The sequence below is a fragment of the Eubalaena glacialis genome, chromosome 5, assembly GCF_028564815.1.
Source record: "Eubalaena glacialis isolate mEubGla1 chromosome 5, mEubGla1.1.hap2.+ XY, whole genome shotgun sequence".
NCBI lineage: Eukaryota > Metazoa > Chordata > Mammalia > Artiodactyla > Balaenidae > Eubalaena > Eubalaena glacialis.
The window spans coordinates 48,345,662-48,360,099 of NC_083720.1; the positions used below are offsets into that span (position 1 = coordinate 48,345,662).

The 14,438-nt window shown below is 38.5% G+C and overlaps 1 protein-coding gene across 5 annotated transcripts in view; it reads right to left on the bottom strand.

Annotated features, from left to right (window-relative positions):
* Positions 1-274: 274 nt before the first annotated feature.
* KCNIP4 (potassium voltage-gated channel interacting protein 4) overlaps positions 275-14,438 on the bottom strand; it is a 235,952-nt gene continuing 221,788 nt past the window's right edge. For all 5 annotated transcript variants that reach the window (XM_061191272.1, XM_061191273.1, XM_061191274.1 and 2 more), the window contains exons 5-8: positions 4,546-4,653; positions 2,554-2,658; positions 1,847-1,909; positions 275-322 (exon numbers count right to left, since the gene is read on the bottom strand). In XM_061191272.1, coding sequence (XP_061047255.1) covers positions 275-322; positions 1,847-1,909; positions 2,554-2,658; positions 4,546-4,653 — 324 coding nt within the window. The remainder of the gene's footprint in view (positions 323-1,846; positions 1,910-2,553; positions 2,659-4,545; positions 4,654-14,438) is intronic.

Below are 14,438 nucleotides of genomic sequence, written 5' to 3' on the forward strand. Positions count from 1 at the left end.
ATCAATAAAACTATATGCCAGATCCTATTACTTTTGAATATTCACAGGGTATGAAATGACTTAGAACATCCCATGAACTCAGTGGCATTATGAAAAGGATGCAAATTTATAAATGGAAAACTCAAATCGTTTGGGGATTGCTTTATATTAAAACAAAGCTTGTTTGCATAATATGCCTCAGTGTAAAGCTGAGCAATCTATGCTAAAAGTGGTAGCTCCAACTTTGTGTGATAGAATCGTTCCCATCCGTCTGACTGAGGACGTAGTCGACAAGTTAGATCACATTTTCGAAGAGCTGCATGGAGCGCATGATGTTTTCGTCCTGCAAGGGAGAAAACGTGGAATTAAGTTCACCGTATCTGCAAAGGAAAGTGCACTGTTTGGCCTCTAAGTACTGCCTCCCTCCACCAACGCCTATGCCAAATGAAGTCAGATACTAGGGGTCTGCAAATGTAAATACTCTTCTACCCATTTTCCACACAGGTAAGTATGGAGAGCCCATTTTATGTTTTGTTGAGCCTACTAGGCTTTAAACACTTTATTTAACTCTGACTTGGTGTTACGAGGGGATATGTCTCAAATTATTAGTAGAATGCCAGCATGGAAACGGGAGAGGCGCAGAGCATGGTCAAAGGGAGCAAGGCAAACTGTGGCATTTTAGGTAATCACCCGCCAAATCACAGACTTGTACACATGGAAGGATACAGGGTTTGTGTGTGAGCTAAGAGCCAACTTCATGAAGATTGGAGGTTGGGGTTTAGGAGACAGGTTTGCAATAATTACACCTCTCTTTCTGAGTCTGTTAGGGCTAAATCTGTGTGGCCTTTAGGAACCTTTAAAAATGAATGGTCTCTCAGTGCCAGAGAAAGGATTGTTTGGGAGAAACCATTGCCCAGTGTCTGCAGTTTAGCATGTTCCTTAGAAACTTAGGGGGACAGACTTTGGGCAGGATAGGGGCACTTGGAGATTGTGACGGTTGATAGTAGTGGAAAATGGTAGCAGAACTAATGATGACTTCCACTATTAGATGCCAAGTAACAATACCACCATTAAGTAGGTTGATATCACCAAGTTCATTCAAAGGCCGTCACATTGAAATGTGAGTTGAGAAGAAGGCAGGCATCAGGAAAGGGACAGTATATCAACTTGAAAATAATGAGAAAAACTAAAGCACCAGCAAACTTCTTTGTCTCTATAATTATTTTAAAAATTCTTAATCGTGGTTCTACCCACACGTCAAGTCCAATAATTCTAGGTATGCTGATACTGGTCTGCCGCCAGATGGTGGAGAACCACGTGGACTTTTCCTCAGGGAGAATTTTCTGCTGTTTAATTTTGTGACTGAAGACCGTTACTGGTTCAGCCAAAGACATCTCTTGTCCACATACATTGAAGCAATGATGTTTCTCTTAGAAATCGGATATAAGTTTGGCCAGTGATACACTCTTGGCTGTACTGGAATTCTAAATCTACGGGGGATATGGTTGACAAGATACCTGTTATATGCTAGTTCTGGGGAAAGAACAATTCAAGTCTCACATGTGTTTTATCCTGAGTGATGAATATTCTAAAGGATCTGAAGAGCAAAAACACACATGTGCAACCTTCATCTCTCCAGGGCTTCCCTCATAGCCTGCCTCGGGATAGACAATAAATGCTGATGAACTGAATGTGCAAATTGGTGATTGTTTTCAGAGTGGTAGGCTTATTCATCTCAGCTATGTAGAAGTGGTGATCTTAGGCATATGATCTTTATACTTTGCTCAGTTCATGGTGGCTGGCTGGCAGGACTAAGTTCAGCTGTTAAGGAAGCAAAAGGGATAGTTCCTTTACTGTCGTTACTTACTTTTTGGCAACTTTCGATGAATTCATCTATGGTAACGACTCCATCTTTATTTTTGTCCATTTTCTGTTCAGGAAGAAAAGAATGAAAAAATTTGCTCAGACTTACTTACCCCTTGATACCCTCACACTGAACTGAACAAGCTGAAGCTGATGAAAAGAAAGCCCAGCTGCTTATTTTATGGGGAGGAACTGCTTCAGAGCACAAACTAGTAGCTTCTTAGTGTTAAGAATCGTGGCTGACTGATTTTAGGCTGTTGCCTTTTCAGTAGAATGTGGTATAGATCTAGAGTCACTCTGTTCTAGTAAAATCCTACCCTCCAGCTACGACAGACTTCCGGCAACTTGCTGAAACTTTCAGAGCCTTGATTTTCTCATCTGTGAGATGGGGCTAATGAGGATTTATAAATAACCTCATAGGGGCTTGTGAGAAATGAATGAAAACAAACACCCCAAAACATATGAGACATGGCAATTGCTTGGTGTTCTATCCAGGATATGGTGAGTGTTCAGTAAGTGGAGTTATCAATATTATGATAAATTCAAAACCAAAATTACTAAATTAGTATGATGGTAATTATTCTATAGTTTTGTCTCTTTCAGTAAAAATTATTTTCCTTTTACATTCTTCTGAATCATCATGATGCTTTGCAAACATCAGGAAATTTGCTCTTAATTTCACTTCCTCTCTGACTTCTATTGCATTCCTACCTGGAAAAATGTTTCAACGTGTTGTCTGGGAGCATCTTCTTTGAGGACAGGATATGTGCATTTACCCATCATATCGTATATCGCTTTCATTATATCAAGCATTTCCTGAAAAGGAAAAGGCAGTCACATGAAGCCGCATGCAATGTGAAAATAAACCACTCCAAGAAGCTTTGACAGATTATTCCTACTCATTTTCAAATTTTTTATTTTTCTTTGATTCTTCATTAAATATCTTGGTTGTCCCAGAGGAAAAGCCAATGGCCTTATGCCTTAAAAGCAGCAGAATCGGAATGTAAGAATCAAGTCGGATCTTGGTTTCAAAATGAATGAAATTCCCATATATCTAACATGATCAGGAAAGAAACGTTCTGGTTTAATGTTTGGACGTCCGTAGACTTTAATTGGCTATCTTTGCTTTATTGAGTTATTATATATTTTATATGTTGATTATCAATTTCTGTTTATTGAGAATAAAATAAACTCCACATTATGAGAATTATACTAAAACTGATAAGTCTCAAAGCTCTTAGGGTTTTCATTGTGTTTTTCCTACTATGGCTTTAACTAAAGTCACACATGTAGATTAGTCAAAATATGACCCTGGAAACACTTCGAAAGTTTAATTTTTTAAATTAAAACAAAATCTAGTTTTTGATTTGTAATTTTCAATCTTAGTGAAAATAATATCTAGTTAACCTAGACATTCAGATTTATTGTTTACACTTGTTTTCTTCATATCGAAGTTTCCACAGAAGAGTATGGATTAAGTCGATAATATGGATGTAATATATATTTACTTCTGAGAGTATTCAATTCCATTTTAAATGATAAAGCAGCTTATAGTTTGTAAATCATACGTGAAGCCCTTTAAGATGTTTTGAGCATAGAAGTTTGTTTGACATAGAATTCATGAGATGTGTTGGGTATAAATGGTAAGAACAGCATGTTTATGTTAAACATAGAAAGGGATAGAAAGGGATCAAAGGACCAAGAGATACCTAATATCCTGGAGGCACCTGAGTACTAAATGTTTATTGTGTACTAAATATACAAGAGGCACTAAGTATCCAGGAGCTTTGCTCGATATACCTGAATACTTAATACTCATGAAGTCTTAATTCGGCCACTCATTTGTGAGACCCATCTGGCCCCATGTGTCCTCTGATCAACAAATAAAACCCATGGCCATTGATCAGGTTAATTGTCACATTGTAACTGTGGTCAGGTGAACTTGTCCCTGTGTCTTCAATAGAGCAAGTTGATGTCATTGGCCCAAGATACCTTCTATTTGAGGAGCCTAATGCTCAAAACTCAACTCGGGGGAAAGCTAGCGAGAGAAAGGACATATGGACACTGAACCACATCCAGGATTCAGGTAATGTGGTCTTTCAACCCTACCTCCACTCCATCCTAAATTTGTTATCTTACCACATCCCTCCCCCCTTGCTTCTTGCTGTGTTTTAAATTAATTTATTAAACCATTTGATATGAGCATCTGAATTTGGTCTGTGAGGCTTCTTTTTTAGATTGCCCACCTGGGAGTTTATTTGGGGCTCCACTATCACATCAGGTCATTTCCCACACAGTACAGGTCACTACATAATCCACACGATTTTAAAATTGCATCTGTTTCCATATGGACCGCATTATATGATAGAAAAAAAGGTTACAGGCCAAATATTCTAACGTGTGGATATATTTTCTTCCTATTTGATTCCAACTTCTATCTTTATTCCATGTACAGTATTCATTAAAATGATATTAGGAAATCAGGATGTAATCCTTCTATGTTTTATATTTACTTTGCAGATTAACCATAAACTATTTCTAGCATTCCAAATTTTTCATCAGAATATTTCCCCAGCACTACAGAAAATATTTTAGACTTCCTGAAAAAGTGATTCTAAAATAATAATTGCGATTGTTTAACATTTTGAAGTGAAAAAATGAAAATGGTCTGAAGGCTAGCTGTGTTGGTGAGGTATTTCTTACTTCTTTAGTGATGTAGCCATCTTTATTTATGTCATACAAATTAAATGCCCAGTTGAGTTTTTCTTGTACTGTCCCCCGGAGCAAAATGGAAAGACCCTTGATGAAATCCTAAAAAAAAAATAAAAATACAATTTGATATGACATTTCTAAAAAAAAAAAGTAAAACACAAACTCTAATAAAATTCTCTGTCAAATGATGGAAGCAAGGGTTACAACCCTCTGGATTTTGAACCATTTATTTAGCAAAATGGTCCATGTGTTCCTGATTATCTTTTTTTCTAGAGATTTTTTGTGGCCATAAACCACTCCTTAGGTTTAATATTCTTACTTTCTAATTGGAAACTGTGACTTAAGTCTACTGTGGAACTGGAAATTGTGTTAGAACAGACACCCAAACAACAAGATGCATGTGTATAAGTGGTATTACTTTCCACTACAAGTGCACACAATTCTTTTACTGAAAATAATCTAATAACATTGTAACTTTAAAAATACAAGCACATACATAACACACTTCCCATGAACAAGATCTGCTAACAAGAAATATGGGCTGTCCTTAAGATATAGGCCAATTGAAGCCTTTATTTAGAAATCAAGTTATAATATGCAAGGGGGCAGAAGTTAAGAGAATGGAGCTGAAAGCCAGGCTGCTCAAATTCCAGCTGTTTCATCTGATAGCTCTGTCCTCAGACAACTTACCATCCTTTTGCCTCTATTTTCATATCTGTAGAAGGGAGATGTTAGTATCTACTTCTTAAATTTTTTATGAGGATTATAAGAGTTAAGCTGTTTATAACGGTGTCTGGCAAGGGCATTGGCTATGTGTTTGTCCAAGTAAATGGAAACCTCAGTCAGTATCACTGTTAGGCTGCTGTGATTGAACCGCAGACAAACCAGATTAACTTGATCAAATTCATATATATTGTTCTGTAGGCAGGGTTAACATTACAATATGGTGAATTCTGATCTCACATAGAACTGACAATCTGTCGTTAGGTAGGAATGAAAGAGCAGAAGATGTTACCAAGTCGAAGCTCGCTCTGCTCCCCGCAGGACAGGCCAGTAAATCTGGAGACGAGGTGTTGAGGCAAGGAATATGACTTTATTCGGAAAGCCGGCAGACCGAGAAGATGGCAGAATAGTGTCTCAGAAAGACCATCTTATCAGGGTCTGGATGCCAGTTTCTTTTATAGAACAGGGAGGGGGAGGAGGTGAGGAAGTAAAGTAAAAAGGCCATAAGTCTTGCAAATAAGCTGGAATGGCCAGCTTCGGGGAGGGGATGTGTTAATTTCTTCTTTCTTGCAGCCATTCACAGGTGGACAGGGTCAGGATGCTTCCCTGAACAAAGACACTTTGGTTTACCATTCAGGCAGAGGGGCAGTGTTCCCCGAGGCAGGCCATTATGTATAGACAGTATCCTTTTAGTGAACAAAAGCAATGGGAAGCAAAGGCTAAAGTAAAAGAAACAGATCCAACACGTAGTCAGATTTTGTTCTTCCCTGTAGCAAAGGGAAATGCAGAAGTGGCCTCTGGGTGAATTTGTATTCTCTCTCTACATTTTTACATTCCAACATTTTGTAATTGTTTTCCTGTCTTAATTTCTTTAAATGCTTTTTTTTTTTTTAATGGGTGACATTCATGTAGTTCAAAATTTTAAAATATATAAGATTATTGATGAAAAGTATTCCTGCCATTCTTGGACCCTAACCACCCTATTTCTTTCCCCTAGACAACTGGCATTAGTAGCTTCTTGTATTCACTTCCAAAGAATTTTTGTGCATATACAAGTATAAGGCATATTTATTTACACAAATGATAGTCTTACAGGCTATTTTGTACTTTATTTTATTTTTAACTTAGCAATAAATCTTGGAAATAATTCCAATCTTTTTCACTGTTGCATATGTATGAATGTATCATAGTTTATTTAACCAGTCTCCCATTGATGAATATTTAAAGATTTCCAGTCTTATTAAAAACAAAGCCACAAAGAGTGACCTTATAAATACATAACTTACATTTTGAACAAGTATATCTGTAGGATGAGTTCCTAGAAGTGGAATTGCTGGGTCAAAGGATTTGAACATTGGTAAATTTTATAGTTATTTTCAAATTTCCCCCCAAATTTCCCTCTCAAAATCTGTATATGAGAATAGTATAGCTTGTCAATACTATATGCTATCAAATTTTTTATCTTTTTCAATCTTAAAGGTTAATATTTCTTTCTCAGATTACTTAAAATTTGTATTTATTATGAATAAATTTGAGCATTTTTTCCAAATGTCTTAATTTATAGAAACTCTTCACATATTAGTGAAATTAACCCTTGTCTGGGATATATCTTCAAGTATTGTTCCCCAGTTTATCATTTCTTTCAATTTTTATTATGTTGATTTTTGTAAGGTAGGCATCTTTTTATTTCTATATTCTAGAATTTGTCAGCCTTTTACTTTATGTTTTTTGGTTTCTGTCATATTGAAAAGACCTCTTCCATTCTGAAGTTATAAAAGGATACTCCCATGTTTTTGTTCTAGTACTTTTAAGGTTTACTTTTTTACATTTAAATCTTTATTCCATTTGGAATTTACCCAATGTTTTTAGATAGCTGTCTGGTTTCACAATATTTTTTGTTACCCACTGATTTGAGATGCAAGATTTATCATATCCTTAATTCTTTTTTTTTTTTTTTTAAAATTTGAGAAAATCCCAAATTTAGCAGTGTGTGTTTTGTTTTGTTTTTTTAATTAATTAATTTATTTATTTTTGGCTGTGTTGGGTCTTCGTTTCTGTGCGAGGGCTTTCTCTAGTTGTGGCAAGCGGGGGCCACTCTTCATCGCGGTGCGCAGGCCTCTCACTGTCGTGGCCTCTCTTGTTGCGGAGCACAGGCTCCAGACGTGCAGGCTAAGTAGTTGTGGCTCACGGGCTTAGTTGCTCTGCGGCATGTGGGATCCTCCCAGACCAGGGCCCGAACCCGTGTCCCCTGCATTGGCAGGCAGACTCTCAACCACTGCGCCACCAGGGAAGCCCCCTTAATTCTTTTATGTATTTATATTTCTGGAATTTATATTTTATTTCATAGTATATCTGTTTAAGCACCTCTACTACATTGTTTCAATTATTAAAACATTTTAGTAATTTTAATAGCTGTAAGGGCTATTTCCTCTTAATCTTTCTTTTTCAGCTATTTTCTTTCCATTTTTCCTTATTTAAATATTCCACCTGACCCCTATTGGGATGTTTATTGAGCTGGAGGTAAATTTACAGATCAACTTGGGCAGAACTGACAACTACATGTTGATGAGTCTTCCTATTCAATACAATAAGAAACCTTTCCCTTGTCCAGGTCATTTTTGTCATTGAGTATATTAGTTTCCTCTTGCTGCTGTAACAAATTACCACAAATTTGGAGGATTAAAATAATACTTGTTTATTATCCTACAGATCTGGAAATCAGAAGTCTGAAATGGGTTTTACTGGGGTGAAATCAAGTTGGAGGCAGAGCTGCAGTCTCCCCAGTGGATCTAGGGATAGAATTTGTTCTCTTGCTTTTTTCAGCTTCTAGAGGCCACTTGCATTGATTGGCTTGTGGTCCCTTCCTCCATCTTCAAAACACAGTACTCCAACCTCCTGTTGTAGTATCTCCTCTTTGTTACCCTGATCTTCCTGCCTCCCTCTTACAGGGACCCTTGGGATTACATTGGGCCCATCCAGATAATCCAAGATGATCTCCCCATCTCAAGATCCTTAATCACACCTGCAAAAAAACTCCTTTACCATGAAAGGTAACACACCCTACGTCCGGACATTAAGATGTGGACATTTCTGGTGGGTCTTTATTCAGCACACCAAACTCTAATACATTTTAAGACCTTTTGTTTTTTCCAAGTTGTTCTTTCACATTTCTTAGTCATATTTATTTCTAGGTATTTTAATCCTTCTGTTGCTGTTATAAAGGAGGCCACAAGAATTCCTTAGTAGGCAGAGAAAAGAAGAGACGCAGGCAACAAATCTTGAAAATAAGTTTCTCAGGAGGTAAGAGAGGTCAAGAGAAGAAAGCATTTCACTAGGAAAGGATGGTTCATCTTGATACCAATCTGCTGGGGAATGAAAAGAGCTTACTGACTCAGCAACATGGAGGTCGCCAGTGACTAAAGGGAGAAGTTTCAGTGGAGGGGAGGGAGCAAATAGTGATAGAGACTTAGAAAATTCACCAGCCATGGCTGCATATGAAGACAGAGGGAGAGACAGGGCTATATCTGAAGAGGAGGACAGGATCACAGAAGAGAGTTTTGAAGATAAGCACTTTGAACACTGAAGGGACAAATCTAAAAAGAGGAAAATACTAAAGATGTGTGTGTGTGTGAGAGAGAGAGAAAGACAGAGAGAGAGAGAGACAGAGACAGAAATGGACTACTCCTGCGATGGTGGGAGAGATGGAGATGGTCTGCCCTGGGAAGGGAGGAGGCACATTTCCTCAGCTAATACAGAAGGAAGAAGGAGAACACCATGCAGATGCCCACAGCTGAGAAGAGGTGGGAAGATGAATGAGTCCTCATCTGAGACCTTTAATGGGTGTTGTCTGCTTGGGAGTGAAGGACATGGTGGAAAGGATAAGAACTGAAGGTTTGAGGAGAGAGAAGGAGGCAGCTCTGCTCCTGGACAGTAAGGTGACGTGCAAATTACAGGAAGCTGCAGCTCCCTCAAAATATTTTTCTGCCATCTGCTGGAAAATGGTTGTAATATATTTAAACCTGTAGTATATAATATACTGTAATTAAGAGGTAATGACCCTACTTGGAGTTGTGTAGTATACAACTTGCAAACTATATAAGCTTTGGCTTTTTTTGGAAGGTATGAAATAGTCACGGCAGAGCATGGGAAGGTAGGCTTACCAGAGAAAGACTGCTGGACAATTTTGAAAAGCCAGATGAGGTGGATGATTATCAATATAATCCTTACCTGTCACTTCAAATCACAAAGTAATAGTTACATGCCTTTAGCTGAAAAGAGAGGCTGGACACAACATCCATGGAGACATGCTTAGAGCATTGGTTTTCAAAATGTAGCTTGCTGCAGAATCACCTGGAGGGCTTGCTATAACAGCTTGCTGGGTCCCACGCCAGAGTTTCTGATTCATTAGGTCTGGTGTGGCCCGAGAATTTACATTTCTAATCAATTCCAAGGAGACGCTGATACTGCTGGTCCAGGGATCACACTTCGAGAACCACTGGCCTGCAAGAATCATCACGGGCATTGGCCCCATCACCAAGCAGAACAGGCCAGAGCAACAATGAGAGATTTAAAGTCGTGTGTGGACTTTTGTTGTTTGCCTCCCTAGTTGGCCCCTATTTCCATTTGATGCTCCATCCAATTCTATGGAAGCACACTCCATCTGTGGCTCTAGTGATGGAGCCATGCCCTGGGCAAAATCAGGAAGCACATTTTATTCCTTTGGTCAAGGCAATTGGATCTGTGGTTGGCCTGCAACTGAACCCAGTCTACATGAGTGATTTTCAGGACTTCTGCTAGGAAGGGGTATGACAGAGATGCTTTTTCTTTCCTGCCTGGGGAAAAATCAAGCCTGGAGCTCAGGAGCTGCTGGCATCTTCTTGTAACCACGAGGGAGCCCACCCTTAGGTTGCAGCCAGACCTATCTCTGGACTTCTTACTCTTATGAGCCAATACAGTTATATTGTTTTTGTTAGTGTATGATTTTCTATTATTTGTGAACAAAAGTACCCTGAGTCACAAGCTGACATCTAATTCCCATCTTTCTCTTAAATACTATGTATCCTGAAACTGCATACATTGAAAGATAGCTATGAACCTTGAACACCCCTCTCTCTTTTAATATACCATCTTGCAGGATGATATCAATAAACAGTTATTTCAGAACAGGAAATAACTATTTGTGCAAAAGGAAAATGAAAGACTCAAGGTATCTTGTACTATTCTTGCTCCACGCTTTTCTGAATGGTAATTGAAATCTGTCAAGCAGGAGTTACAAGGCTAAAAAAAAACCAAACAACTCTCAAGAGTACTTTTCACAATCACCTTACTTTTGTCTGTGAAAGGTTACATCTGTTCCCTAATGTAGAAAAACGATAGATGGGGATTGGTACTGAATTCTGGTTTCTAATATCTTATGATAAAGGCAATAGAAGGAAAAAGGCATAGAGATATGACCCTATAATAACCTAGTCTTGTTCTACAGTTAGCTCTATTTATCGACCAAACCTTTAATTGGTGCCTTAGTGCTGGTTACATACATTCTGCCCACCATTCCCACACTAGGAGCTGCATCAAAGACCCAGCCTTGAGAGAGCATGTGTTATTGAGACCATCTAGATGATATACATGACTGGACCCAGGTAAGGCCTGGAAAGTCATACATGTGTTTAGTATATTTCTTACTTTATGCTTGCTTTTACATTTTTAGGAAAATTTTTAAAGTTGTTTATTTTCTCTGATATGACCTCCCTTGACTGGAGTTAAACTTCCATAGTGGTTGAAGGATACAATTTCAGGTGCTACCTAAAGTTTGCATTTGTTTGGAACTAATAAAAGATACCAACATGTCTAAAAAATAAAAACGTATATTTCCCAAGATTTGTAGCCTAATTTTATCAGGTGAAAGAGATAAAATACTTACCTTGATTGATATACAATTCTAGTTAGGTAATTTAATATCTTAAAAGATGAAAACAGCCACATTAAGTTAGAAGAAAGTGGTTTGACCTCCCTGAAGGCCATTAAAAATTAAATAAGTTTTAAACAAAAATCACAAATATAAATATATAATAAATGTATATGTAAATATCATGCTTGATTTATGTAAAAAATACAGAAAACTATAGAAGAAAATTGCAATCACACATAATCCTATCACCTGTTCACATTGAATATTCCCACTCTTCTTTAATGCATACTTTGGCATGTACTTATAGTACAAGCCATATATTATATATAAAATTCTGTTTATTTCACTTAAATTGCAAGCATTTTCCAATATCACTGACAATTCACTGTGATATCATTTAAATAACTACAAAGTAGGTTTAACCATATGAAATTGCCCATATTTTTTATCATATTTGCCAAGAATTTCATATGGTAGTTTCATATGGTCTAATCTAATAATACTAGCACAATGAATTTTGGACACTTTGGACCCCAAACCACAGTAAGAATTACAATTTAAATGACAGCCTAGTACTTAAGCACACACACGTACGCACGCGCGCACACACACACACACAAAATCATACACCAGAAACTAAAGTTATTAGTCTATTTCCATTTCTCTTCTATTAATTTTTTAGTACTCTTGTCATTAATGTCTAAATCAATTTTACCACCTGCTAATCATTGCAATCTCGAGTGTGAAACACTGCTTTGTCTTATGAGTATATTGTAATTTATTTAACCATTCTTATTGGTATATATGTGTATTAATTTAAATTTTTCTTTATTGTACATGATACTATAGTAAATATTTTTCTCCAACTATTTCCCATCATTCTGACTTATTTCCTAAGGAAAGATGTGGAATTCCTGGGTTAAAGGGCTCTGGGAACACTGAAATTTATTAGCAGTAATGAGGACAGTTTATCGATAAGTGTGTGGGGCTTGGTATTAGGCAATTTCTATGCATTACTTTATGTCAGCCTCACACAACCATAGCGAACAGGTATTGTCGTCCTTATGTTAAAGATGGAGGCTCAGAGAAAATACATGACTGAGGCAAGGGATGCAGCCAGTGAGAATTAGAGCTGGAAGCTGAACCCAGAACTCTGACTCAAAGCCCAGGCTCTCATTTTGTCTAGAACTGAAGCAATGGGCTGTGGTTACACAGAAAAGTATGATATAAACAAATGCTACGGGGCTTCCCTGGTGGCGCAGTGGTTGAGAATCTGCCTGCCAATGCAGGTGACACGGGTTCGAGCCCTGGTCTGGGAAGATCCCACATGCCGCGGAGCAACTAAGCCCGTGTGCCACAACTACTGAGCCTGCGCGTCTGGAGCCTGTGCTCCGCAACAAGAGAGGCCGCGATGGTGAGAGGCCCGCGCACCGCGATGAAGAGTGGCCCCCGCTTGCCGCAACTAGAGAAAGCCCTCGCACAGAAACGAAGACCCAACACAGCCAAAAATAAATAAATAAATAAAACAAAAAAAAACAAATGCTACATCTCTTTTTTCTGATACTATAGGACATAATTGTAGGGTGATATGAAACTGACTCACAGTGATTGCAATTTTACTAATAACATTTGTAGAACATTTGGAGGTACCAGGAATTCATAATTCTTGCCATGGAATGACATGCATAAATGAATTAGAAAATGACCTTAGCTTTTAAAAAGGGAAAGTGAGTCAGTATGTGAATACATGTGTGACTAGGAACAGGATAAGAAGATAAGATCAGCTGAAGAAGAATCCCAACAGTTAGATGCCCAGGAAACAGAAGAAAAGAGAGTGAGCAAGAGAGAGAGAGACAGAGACAGAGAGAAACTGATACCAGTTCTCTGAGACTGACCAGTTGTTATACAGGATCACTAACATTACTGAGCATATTAACTGTGCCAGACCATTTTCTAAACTCTTTAGATTCATCATTTAATCTGACAACAAGCTTGTGAGGTATCTATCCTTATTATTTCAATTTTACAGTGAGGAAATTCAAGCACAGAGAGATTGAGGAACCTGCCCCAGGTATCCCAGCTAGAAGTGGTAGAGTTTGGATTGAGCAGTCTGCCTCACAAGCGTGTGCTCTTTCAGATGAGAAGAGATTTCTGGCACCTCCTTGGAGATTGGAGTGTTAAAAGAGGAGACTGAAAAATTCTAGGACCGGGTCAGAAAAAATAGAAGATGAAGCTGGAGCATCTTGTAGTGCCCAAAAGTAAGGAACGAGCAAAGAAAGAAACAAAACAAAAAACTAAACAACCACAATGATGGGGCCATGTTGAAGCCAACTGAAAGAGCTTCCAGTGGCCCAGCTGGAACAATTTAAGCAAACAGATAAGGTATTGAACTATAACTCAAGTATAAAATATATGTCCGTTAGTCCACACCGATATGAATCACTGGTGGAATACATTCATAAATGGAGGAGAGGAGCCAAATCCTTCTCTTCTTTGGAAGAGAAGAATTCCAAATAAACTCTATGTACCCTTAAGGAGATGGAGCATAAGTCCCAGTCTGTAAGTGTGATGTGTGCACAACTTCCTTCCAAAGAGGATGGTTTGGAAAGAGGGATAAAAGAGCAACTTTACAGTAAAGAAATTACCAGCACTACTTCAACCAGGTGATCAAGGTTTACATCAAACGGTCATAAATCATGTTGAGGGCTTCCCTGGTGGCGCAGTGGTTGAGAGTCTGCCTGCCAATGCAGGGGACACGGGTTCGAGCCCTGGTCTGGGAGGATCCCACATGCTGCGGAGCAACTGGGCCCGTGAGCCGCAACTACTGAGCCTGCGCGTCTGGAGCCTGTGCTCCGCAACAAGAGAGGCCGCGATAGTGAGAGGCCCGCGCACCGCGATTAAGAGTGGCCCCCGCTTGCCGCAACTAGAGAAAGCCCTCGCACAGAAACGAAGACCCAACACAGCCATAAAAAAAAAAAAAAAAAAAAAAAAAAGTGTTGGTACTATGGACTCTTGTTAAGTAATAAAAAACAGCATCTTACCTCTGTGGTCTTCCTCCTCAAAACACATATCCCTATTCCAAGCATGAGAAAAAACATCAAACAAATCCCAACTGAGGGACATTCTGCAACACGCCTGACCAAAACTCCTCAAAACTGTCAAGGTTATCAAATCAAGGACAATTTGAGAAACTGTCACAGCCAAAAGGAGCTTAAGGAGACATGGTGAGTGAATGTAATGTAAGATCCTACAT